The sequence below is a fragment of the Pectinophora gossypiella genome, chromosome 7 (assembly GCF_024362695.1).
Source record: "Pectinophora gossypiella chromosome 7, ilPecGoss1.1, whole genome shotgun sequence".
Classification (NCBI taxonomy): domain Eukaryota; kingdom Metazoa; phylum Arthropoda; class Insecta; order Lepidoptera; family Gelechiidae; genus Pectinophora; species Pectinophora gossypiella.
The window spans coordinates 9,396,487-9,408,570 of NC_065410.1; the positions used below are offsets into that span (position 1 = coordinate 9,396,487).

Genomic DNA, 12,084 nt, shown 5'->3' on the forward strand with positions numbered 1-12,084 from the left:
ATCACAGAGTACCTACGTACCTATCTATCTATTCTTCTCGGGAATAGTTTATATATGTAGTTACTTAATAGTATAATGTTACAGCTTCATACCCACTATACCACACATTAACATTACTTTGTATGTCGAATGGAGATAAACATGATTTGATAAGGTGCTCTACTACACCTTAACCTCGCTAGGTATGTATAGATATTATTGGTTAGATAGTTATATCTTGAGATATCATATAAGTAGAACCCACAAGTCTGAAGTCTCCTATTTATCGCTTTAATGTGTTTCATTGCATACAACTCTGTCCAGTCCACTCTAGAAGGGACTTAAACCGTGGTATTATACAATACGTCATCATCATCTTTCTACCTTTTATATTCTATATCATTTTATATAGCCCATACGCTTGATTTTAATGTGACTAACACGCTTGATTTTATGTGGGTCAAATTGCGGGTGATCGTAATATTTATTGAATTCTCCAATAGCGTGTCTAGAATTAACATAAATCAGAATAATTTCAAAAATCTTCTTCTATCGTGTGGGTTGTGAGGTGAATTACCAACCTCATCAACCCTGGTGTCAGGGTTATTATTGAGCCGCCAAAGGCCCCTGACATGACTCATGTAACGACCAGTTACTTACACCAGTAAGTAGTAACCGGGACCAACGGCTTAACGTGCCCTCCAAAGCACGGATAATCTTACTTTTTGGACAATCAGGTAATCAGCCTGTAATGTCCTAACCAAACTAGGGATCACAAAGTAATTTTTGTGATAATTCCTCACCGGGATTCGACCCCGGGACCTCCGGATCGTGAGCCCAACGCTAAACCACTGGACCACAGAGGCCGTATTTTTGACCGTATTTTAAATAAATAAGTAAGTACATAAAAATATAAAAATATTTATGGTCTCAAAACATATATTGAAACTTTTAGAAAAAAAACACAGAAAACATGTTGGTTCGTATAATAATAAAATACTCTGCCTCTTATACTAGGTAAGAACCTATATCATAAGAGTCAGTTGTTACAGGGCAATGTAACATTTTTGAATCTACGTCATTTTACACGGTGTTATGGCTGAGCAGAACAAATGACAAGAAAGTGCAACAGCAATACATCTTTTAAGTCAATTTAGGTTATACATTAGGTACAAGTACTTTGTTAGCTACCTGCTTTTGACCAACCTTACGAAACATGATAAGGAGTCACGTCAATTCCTAAAGCATGGAGCAAATTATTCGCCGTGTGTGCACGCAATGCTTAATTGGTGTTACGTTACTCATTAACACGGCAACTTAACTTAAATACAATACACTATTGGTTATGGATTATTGTTCACAAACACAAAATGTAACTTCGCTGTGTACATAGCATTACATAAGTATTTTACTACATGCTTCAGTTTGATTTATTGCTTATTGTAAAACGACCAGAAAACACTGTTTGCGGTCTTCATTTACAAAACAGTAAAGTATTCGAAGAATATTATACGTAAGACACCATCAATTATAAGCATACCATTCCTTCGAACGACAGCAAGAAAGTATATGAATTGAGTGTGAATGTAAGTAATATCTTTTAAGTATGGCGACCACGTGTCGGACGACGCTCAGTGGGTAGGCCCGCTACAAGGTGGACCGACGATCTGGTGAAGGTCGCGGGAAGCCGCTGGATGCGGGCAGCGTAGGACCGATCGTCGTGGAGATGCTTGGGGGAGGCCTATGCCCAGCAGTGGGCGTCGTACGGCTGATAATGATGATGATCTTTTAAGTAAACAATGCGACGAATCTCAAAGATGATGATTTCCAACGCTTCTTAGGCCATTAATAAAGCAATTTATTATTGCCCAAACTGACACAAATAAAAAGTTCCTCTTTTTTCTGTGGTAAGTGATGGTATTGGTATTTTTAGTAATAATGCACTGGTCGTGGGGCGTTCTATGGCTGGCGGTGCTACACGTAGCTACTTCCAAGGACTACGCCAGTGACGTCACTGTAGAGCTGTTCCAACGATACATCCGGATCAACACCACCTCCAATAATGACCTATGTAAGTATGTGTACAGGTACAGACCTACAAATTTCACAATTTTCTTGACCGAAAACGTTTTCGATAAATCTCTCTAGTTCAGAACAAGATGCTCTGGCAGTCCCCACTGCTACACCTGGCTACATTAAGGTGAATTAAGTCTACATACATACATAAAGTCTCGACTATTTCCACGGAACAGAAGAGGATCGAAGGGCCCAACGAGTGCGAAACGCTTGCCATAGAGATATGAGCAAATAATTCATACCTACTTCAACTTTGCAGTTCACTCGCCCCACGATAGTACGTATATTAAAAGGTTATCTTATGCATTATAATCTGCAGGCCAAAAAAAAAACAAATTAAATATACTTAGCCTATAATTCAAGGAGATCCTTCCTTATCACAGGAGCGCTAAAAACCTTAGTATGATAGGTTATTTATCAAAAAAATACTTTTTTATGCAGTATCTTACGAAAAGTAATGATAAAATTGGAGCGTATCACATAAAATATAAATTGCCGGTAAAGTGGCTATGGAATTTGAGACGCAGTAGAGCTATCGTAGTTATCTGTTTGCAGGAGTAGTAGTAAAAGAGAGTGGGTTTGAACCGGCGATAGCGGTTTACATACAAAATGCGCGTTAGGGCCTTTCCAAACTCTTTCTTCTATTCCGTGAATATTTCCCACCGGGGTAAGCAGACACTATGGAATTCCATATGCTCTGATCTGGACACATTTCTCTTGCTTCTTCCACATTCATCAATCGTTTCCTACACGCACGCCGGTTCAGAGTATATCGTATAAAACCTTTTCTAAGGACATCTCCAATTTGTGAATTAAGCCTACGACGGGGATTTTCACTTTCTAAAATTCAAAAATTAAAAAATATTTATTTTTCAAAATTGGCTTACAAAGTAAGCGCTTTTTGAACGTCAAAAAATTAAATTAAGTACATATGTATTATGTAACTAGCTGTAAAACTACTACCACATCGGAATCTGTAACGCTGAGGGAAAGACGTGGCCAGAAAACCTCCCAGCACAGGGCCCTAGTCCTACTGTTTCATGTTTTCCTTTCTTTTCTTTTTTTTTATCCAGTTTGTATTACATAATTTATATAATTTATGTATCACTATAATATGAAACAAACTCAGTCTCATATAATTTACAACTTCATGGTCTTATTGTCTCAGGACATTGTTGTAGCCGATTGCTGATAACATCGTTATTTGGGGTTGTGGTGAATGTTGGCATCGTTTCTTGATTCCTCATCTTCAAGTTTGTTATATCGATATGGTAGATGCCGCTTTTCCTCTTTTAAATCGTTTTTTTGTTCAGCCGAAGCGGTAGAGTTCTGGAACGCTCAAGCGAAGCGTGAGGGTGTGGAGATGACAGTACTCAACTTCACCGAAGGGTACCCCGTCATAGTGCTGAAGTGGCCCGGCACCAACTCCTCCCTCAGCAGCATTATGCTCAACTCCCACATGGATGTTGTGTCTGCTGATGAAGCCGTAGGTAGCGTTAAGGAATATTGTAGTAATTATTGTTTTATTTAAAAAAATAGATATTTTACCTAACTGTAAAACTATTCTTTCGGGGCGTGTGGAGGGATATATTTTCAATCATCGGTCCGGACTACTTTAGAGAGTCTAGCTAACCCCTCTGGGGGGTTGAAAAGGCCATTGAAGCATTTTTCTAAAAAAAGCAATATTGCTATTCGACATTTATTTACATTGCACACTTATTTTTATATGCAAATAGCAATATTGCTTTATATTATAATTTGCTTCGATGTGGCTTTTTTCACCCCTTTGATCTTTTGTTGCAACGGGATGTTGGGATAGCGTCATTAACTGTTTTATAGCTATGCTACTTACATTTTATTGTAGGGTTCTATTTTTTAAATCAGGATGGTTGGACCTACCCTCCGTTTTCGGCTCATCTCGACAAAGACGGTATCATCTGGGGCCGAGGCACTCAAGATACCAAGTCTATATCCATACAATACTTCGAAGCTCTGAAAAGGTTGAAAGCAAAAAAAGTATCTCTGCTTAGAGATGTCTATATGACGCTTATGCCTGGTAAGTAACTGTAGGATCTTCTTCTGTATATTACGTAGACGATTGGAAACATCATTGGATATATTTTTACTTTATAAACGTATATTTATATAATCTCATGCCTATGGAATTCCTATTACTTCGATCCTGACACACTTTTCTTGCTTTCTCCACATTCATAGATAAACATAACAACATAAAAATAATCAATAATAATCAATCAATAATACTAAATAAATAAGTAAGTATTTATCTAGATATTTTAAAATTGTTATTTACTCTAAGTGATTGATTTTTTTTCATCGTAGAGAACACTCTACGATGTTAATTTCAATCAAACAAATAGATAAGTACTTAAATGAGCTGGGATATGCCATAAAGTAAACTAAAATTCACCTAAAACGAAACTAAATAAGACAGCTGTAACAATAGCTACTTCCTTGTATTATATGATTTTGACAAATGTTACAGATGAAGAGATCGGTGGCAATTACGGCATGAAGTCTTTACTCTTAAGCAAAGAATTTACTCAGATGAATGTTGGTTTCGAACTTGATGAAGGATCAGCTATTAATATGTCCGTCATCCCTATCTTCTACCAGGATAAGGTGCCATGGCGTAAGTGCATAGTCTGTAACTTTATAGGGTTGGGCCATAAGTAACCATAAGACGACAAGCAGCCTTGATGACGGAAGTTTTTGAATATCGAATAATAATACCTTCAACATTGCTGAGGTTTTATATAAATTGCCGTGGTAGCCAGGAAATAGCTGCGGTAGCCCAATTGGTAGACCGCTTGACTGTCACTGTCACAGTTCTCGTGGCATTAAAATTATGTCGTTAATCTAGGTACGTAATAGGATGCAGCTCGAGCTATATGGTATTTGAATTAGTACATAAGTACTTGGTCCATAGACCGATCTACTTAATTAATAGCAGAATTATGTAGCTAGTGAAACTGTCAGTTGCCTTAACTACATAATCACTTTCTACACTAATCTACACAAAAACAGACTACAAATTGGTAGAGTCGTTTAATATATTAATAGTTACATTAAATTATTTTCGGGTTTATGACTGTTACTAAATAAGTATGTACTTAGTGAAAAGATGTTTACAGAAATCCGAGTGGATTGCTATGCAACGCCTGTGCACGGTTCGATGTTTCCGCCCTTTAACGTCACTGCTCCTGGCATAGTAAGTGTTTTGAATTTAGGTGTTACCACACCCCGGGCACTTCATACAAACCATTTTTGTTTTGACGTGACTTATTGTAGATTTGCCGCAGATGGCATTAACTACTTGGCCGGACAAATGGGGAGCGCTGAAGGCTCTCACCTGGTACAAGGTATAAGACAACATGCCTGAGGGTGCCCAGTTGGGCGCGAAACTCGGCTCCGGGTGTCGTCGGAGAGGAAAAATATTTGAAAAAATTAATCGACCCTAGTGGGTCGTTAGCGATAAGCGCTGATGATGAAGCGGTATCGGGGTCCTGAAGTGTTTGGTGTCGCAAGATGATTGGATGCCTCTATGGCTAATATAAAACACCTCGTTATACACAGACACTACACATTGACGTTATTGTACACGCGCAGAATGTGTGACACCACGCTCAGAGTCCCTTCTAGAGTGGACTGGAGAGAGTTGTATGCAATGAAATAATATTACAGCAATAAATTAAATTTTATTAATCTAATCAAGCCAGTTTAACGTGACGTTACTTTCACAACTTATAAAACAATACAACAGCTTGTAATAAAAATTCTCACGAAAAATAAATGTAACCAATAAATTATTTATTACAGGAACTTTACATAAAACCATTATATTATTACAGACACTTTTAAACGCTTATTATGATAACTATATTTTTTGTCCAACTAAGTAATATTGTATTTGTCATAATATAGATAAAGACTTACTTCTCTTACTTATCTATGTTATTAATAACAAAAAAATAACACACTTGGTTAAACAAATGCAAATACTTGTGTGTAAATGTATGTCTATCTACATACTGCCTCTGTAAATGTGTAGTCGTTAAATGAGCTAGCTAAGGGGCCATTGGCGGCTCAATGATGACCGACACCATGGTTAATCAGGTTGATCTTGTCCTTACAAACCAACTCGAGGCACTGCCGGTGGATAGAAGAATCCCCTTAATTAAAACGGATATAAGACTCATATACCTGCTTTAAACGCGGTAAGAACCCGTTATTATGTGTTTTAATTATGATAATAAAACAATGTAGAAGCCCCTTAGTTGATATATTTTTTGCCTAGGAGCCCGGCAGTAATCAGACGCTTCTAGTGACACCTCATTTGTTAAATACTGACAGGTGGTTTAGAACTCAGGTGGTAACAGATGTGCATACACACCGGCTTTTTGCTTCGACACAGTCGGGTAAAAATAATACCTTTTCCCAGCTTTGAGTTTAGTAAAAATTAAAGATGTTATTTTTTTGCAGTGTCACAATGTCGTTAACAGACTGTTAGAGTTCAGAGAAAGCCAGGACAGGATATACAAGAAAGTCGGACTTATGCACGCCGGGAAATACACAAGTGTCAATTTGAGTATACTGAAAGTTGGTACTATGCTGTTTTAACTAGGTACATCCGATCCGGAGGTCCCCGGTTCGAATCCCATAAAAATCACTATGTGAGCCCTGGCCTGGCCAATCACCTGATTGTCCTTAAGTAAGATGATCCTTGTTTCGGAAGACACGTTAAGCCGTTGGTTCCGATTGCTTACTGATGTACTTAAGTACGTAGTCGTTACATGAGTCATGCCGGGAGCCGTTGGCGGCTCGATAATAACCCTGAGACTAGAGTTCATGAGGTTGGTAATCCACCTCATAACCCACACAACAGAAGAACTAGGTACATTATGCAGGGTCTTAGTGACATCGTAACGAATACTAAGGGGGATGTCAGAACATGATTCTAAGTTAATATCAAGTGGAATGTTCCGTTGCAAAATCCACATTTTTTTATATTTCCTAAATTATTTTAAATTCTTTACTTTTGCGTTGGAAAATTCCACTTGATATTAACTCAGAATAACCAGCTGAATCACTCTTCTCAGTATTTGTTTACGATGTCACTTTTACACCTCAAATAAGTACATACAGGTAGCCATATAATTACGTATGGGTGTTAGTGACACCGTAACGAATACTGAAGGGGATAATACAGACCATGATTCTGAGTCGATATCATGTGGAATTTCCTATCGGAAATGCCGTGAAGATTTTTTTTTAAATTATTTTCAGTTCCATATTTTTACGACGGAAAATTCCATTTGCTATCAACTCAGAATCATGGTCTGAATCATTCCTCAAAGTTTTCGTTACGATGTCACTAGCACCCTGTATATGCAGCTGTGGTTCCATAAGCGGGCAAAGTCACGTAATCGGAAGCGAACTTGCTGTCATTCTTGATACGAAAGTCCTAAGATGAACACATAACTTTTACAATCCGCCCTAACAAACGGCTTCATATTGCCTACTAAAACTGTTAAGGAATTCCTTCATACAAAAGATATCAACGAGTTCATTGATTATCTTCCAAAATATTTTATTTCCCATAACTTTAATAGGTCCTGGGTTCGAATCCCGGTAGAGAAATTACAAAAACTTCTTCGTGATCCTAAGGTTAGTTAGGTCATTGCACGCTGATCAACTGACTGACCGAAAAAAAAAATGATCCGTGCTTCGCAAGACACGACAAGCTGTCGGCTACTGTTTAGTCGTTATATGAATCATGTCAGGGGTTTTTGGCGGCTCAATAGTAACTTTGACATGGTTGATGAGGTTGTCGTCTCACAACCTAAACGAGAGAAAAAGATTATAACTCTAGATTTTATTTTTCCATTGCTATAGAGTGGCTCCATCATCAATATTATACCGGGCCACGTCAGTGTCTCGTTCGACATCAGGCTGAATACCAGAATCAAGGAAAACCACTTCGAAACTCAGGTACAGATACAACAACAAACCTATTGACTGACCAATCATTAGTTCCATTTAGGTATGCGCGTGGTATGTGGCAGTTTTCCGCTCGACGTAGAGGAAAATTAAGCAAATGCACCATAGAGAAACGCGACATCAAGCCAGTCACCGTAAAGGGACCCATCGTAGCGGGAATCGACGTTCGGGGCCTCGCTATCAACACCATAAATCAACTTTAAACAAAAATTTTTACTTAAAAAAAAGAATCGACGTAATATCGACTGATAGATCAATATGCTAATGAACATCACTTTGACAGATAAAAAGTTATATTTTTGAAATATAATCACTAATTGTACTGAACTGGTTGTTCTGTTTGATAGTTGCAACTTTTCACAAACCAGTATCCAATTTACAAGCTGTTGAGACTTGAAACAGTGATTCATCATCAATTTAAGAGCCACGCTCTTGTCGGTGCAGCATTTTCCATGCTACTTTTTTAGGGAAAAATAGGGCAGTGGTTTCAATATTCAATATTCTTTATTTGCATACTATGATGGTGTACAAGTTTGTAAGTTACATGTATGAGTTTCACATCATAGACCCTTTCGGGCACAACAAAATAGAAGTTTAAAAGAGAGGAGGAAGCTTTTCAAATAGTAACATCAGTATCATTAAGGTATTCACTAGTGCTGTAGTAACATTTATTAATGAGAAGTTCTTTTATTTTTTTAATAAAGATTTTGTCACTTTTTCCCTCTTGCCTTCCGCCCCAAACAGTGATTACTTACTTATAATAATGTTTCTTGTGTTTCCTAACAAAGCTATGTTTTGGTGTATTTAGCTGAACGAATGGATCAAGGAAGCGGCTGCAGGTGGCAATTTCACGTTGTTCTTCATTCAGAAGGACAAGCAGTCACCGGCCACTAATATGACTAAAAGCAATCCTTATTGGAATACCATTGTTAGAGTTGCCAAGAAATTGTAAGTTTTTATTATTCAATCCTAAGTATGTCACATTTCTTTAAACTTGGCAACATTTGGTGAATAGCCCAACTATTTGCACAAAGTGCTTCGCATCGTCCTGCATTATGCGCACTCCTAGAGAGTGGAATTCTTTGCCGTATTCTGTATTTCCGAATACATATAACCCGCGTGCTTTCAAGGCCATAGTGAACAGGCACCTTCTGGGCGAGCTCGCTCCATTTTAGGCCTCGTCAATGCATTTGGGCCAGGCTGGGGCCAAGAGCAAACCTTCTTTCTTCATTCTTCAGTTTGTATATCATGCTTCTTCAGTTTGTGTTTGTGTGTCGAGTTATTCGCCAGTGTAAATCTTTGAGAGGGTTATTTTTTCTGCATAAAATTGACGTGTGTTCTATAAATGTTATGCCTGTCTATAAAGGGACGGGTAATCAATCACCCGTCCCTTTCCTTTTCGGAGGATAAAAAAATGACAGGTATAATTATAATATAATATAGCTTTTAAAATAAACTTAGATGGTGTATACTGGAATCAGCACCAATGTTTAATTAGGATTTTTGGTTTTTGTTGCGCCTAAAAAAAGTCATCCACATACTTTGAATAGACCGTTAATTTTTTAAAATTTGGATTCCAAGGGAGTGAAAAAAAAATAAAAAACACTAAAACTTTCATGAATTTCCGAAATGAAATTCCACTCGATACCAACTCAGAATCATGGTCCGAATCATCCTAAAGATTTCGTTACGGTGTCACTAACACCCTATATACCTAATAGTATGTATTTTGCTTGTGTTAAATAAATTCCGATTTATTTTTACAGGAAATTGAGGTTGATGCCTCTTGTATCACCAGGGTCGACTGACGCTCGATTCGTTCGACGGGCGGGTTATCCCGCCTTCGGTTTCTCCCCCATGCCCAAAACTGAGACACTCGTGCACTCAGTCAACGAACGACTTAGCGCAGCTACATTCCTGAAGGGCATAGACATCTATGAAGAACTGATACAACGCCTCGCAAATATACCAGGACATAAAACATCAGCGGATCCTAGTGTATATGTTTATAAAACCAACAAGTGATCTTCGTCATCAATATCATCGACCTACGGTTCAAATTCAAAATTCAAAAATATCTTTATTCAGTAGGTAACATAGTTACACTTTGAATCGTCAATATTACATAACGAACGTCTCATCCGCCTAAAACTACTGCAGCTTCTCACAACCTGTATAGCCGGGGAAAAGAAGCTGCAAGAAAAATCTCGGCACAGGGCCCTAGACGTTCTTTAAAAAAATAAAAATACTTAAACATAAAATATTGGTATACAATTGAGTAATTTAGCTGCCTAATATCAGTTCTCAGACAGTTAATCCCATGCATTCATATCTTCTTCTTCTAAATAATCAAATTTGTTCAAACATGCACATAACATAACATAGTATTACGCTGTTTGGGACTACGGGCGTGAGTTTATGTATGTATGTATGTAGTATTACGCTGTTTCCTCGAATTGGTAGGCAGATGTACACCCACTCCTCGTCAATTGCCATCAATCGGGTACAAATTCTGGAAACCACATAACATCTACCTACTCCACTCAAATTTCATCAGTCGTCCCGTGATCATGGCACTTGCAACAGTGTTGAAATATCGGGAGTCTCATATCCCTGATTAACGCGGTAAGAACCCGCTATTATGTGTTTTAATCACGATAATGGCCCCGATTCCTGCAGACATCTCTTAATTTTACTTTAAGTTATACTTACCTGTCATTTTCTTATCCGCCGAAAAGGAAAGGGACGGATGATTGACAGCTCTTAATTTTAGGAAGAATGAGTAAATAAATGAATAACCCGGGCGAATTTTTAGACGGTTGTTTTAGATTTGTGCTTAAAATTGACGTGTGTTCCATAAATTTTATGCTTGTCGATTACCCGTCCCTTTCCTTTTCGGCGGATAAGAAAATGACAGATATAACCTAAAATAAAATTAGATGGTATTTACAGGAATTAGCACCATTAACCGCGTAAACCTCAAACAACAATTACTTGAGTTACTTCTCCCCGGGAACAGGGCATTATTATTGATTCAAACACACACGCCTTTAATAATACATTTGAAAATCACTGACTTTCATCATTTCACACGTCAATTTTTTATTCCGTTGACTTGATTATTTATCTGTCTTATCTGATAGATGATTATGCTCTATCTACTTTTCCAATCGATCTTTTAAGATGAATACACTAAAGATCAGAAGTACACACTACTAAATATATAGAACTTCTTATATAAATGCGATCATTTTGTTTTTATTTGACGTAGGTCAAGTACCTAAAAGTTTTCAATAGGTGTTAGTGACACCGGAATACTGAGGGGGATGATTCAGACCATGATTCTGAGTTGATATTAAGTGGAATTTCCTGTCGGAAAATTTATGAAAATGTTTGTGTTTTTCTTTTAATTATTTTCAGTTCCATACTTTTGCGACGGAAAATTCCACATGATATTTACTCAGAATCATGGTCTGAGTCGTCACTAACTCCCTGTATTATCACACTATTGTACTATTATATAAGGATGTTGCCAACGAGATTAAGGACTTTAGCCACAAATGCCTATATGAACCAATAAATGGTTATAAAGATAAGTCTTTTAGCAAGTTCAATGTCAAATTCTCTTCAGCTATCACTTATTTGACAAAGGCAAAGATATTAGAAATTAGATAAAGTTTGGGATAAGGCTGATATTGTAACAGACAGTTCTGTATCTGGACTAGGTCTGATCAGTGCTTGAAGTAACGAATGTTAGTGTTGATATAAATAAATAATATTATCGGATCAAATAACAAGTACCTAAGAACATTACAATTCTTATTTATCAAAAACAGAATATTTAACTACTACACATGCAAGTGGTATACAATAATTTTCTGTTTATAAATAACAGGTCACAATTTTTTTATAATAATAAAATTTGTCGCATAATCAGAAACATACGTAACGTCGTCACGTCCAACTAGGCGTTTAACTTATTTTTTTTTTTTCAAATAAGTGGGAGTA

The 12,084-nt window shown here is 37.3% G+C and overlaps 2 protein-coding genes across 2 annotated transcripts in view; both read left to right on the top strand.

The window, feature by feature from the left end:
- The first annotated feature begins 2 nt into the window (after positions 1-2).
- On the top strand, positions 3-10,746 carry LOC126368308 (aminoacylase-1-like). The gene is made up of 10 exons (XM_050012214.1): positions 3-182; positions 1,913-2,050; positions 3,369-3,541; positions 3,940-4,111; positions 4,562-4,708; positions 5,211-5,287; positions 6,559-6,675; positions 7,972-8,067; positions 8,885-9,024; positions 9,843-10,746. The coding sequence occupies exons 2-10, from the start codon at positions 1,918-1,920 to the stop codon at positions 10,099-10,101; spliced, it is 1,314 nt and encodes a 437-aa protein (XP_049868171.1). The 5' UTR covers positions 3-182; positions 1,913-1,917; the 3' UTR covers positions 10,102-10,746.
- Positions 10,747-11,807: 1,061 nt separating this feature from the next.
- LOC126368310 (aminoacylase-1-like) overlaps positions 11,808-12,084 on the top strand; it is a 45,571-nt gene continuing 45,294 nt past the window's right edge. Inside the window, exon 1 of the mRNA XM_050012217.1 lies at positions 11,808-11,828. The gene's annotated coding sequence lies outside the window, so the exon portion shown is untranslated. The remainder of the gene's footprint in view (positions 11,829-12,084) is intronic.

Excerpts from the sequence above, each read along its gene's own strand:
- LOC126368308 (XM_050012214.1), top strand. The coding sequence starts at position 1,918 with ATGCACTGGTCGTGGGGCGTTCTATGGCTGGCGGTGCTACACGTAGCT. Across the intron at positions 5,288-6,558 it reads ACGTCACTGCTCCTGGCATA|TGTCACAATGTCGTTAACAG; the intron begins GTAAGTGTTTTG and ends ATTTTTTTGCAG. Across the intron at positions 9,025-9,842 it reads GTTAGAGTTGCCAAGAAATT|GAAATTGAGGTTGATGCCTC; the intron begins GTAAGTTTTTAT and ends TTATTTTTACAG.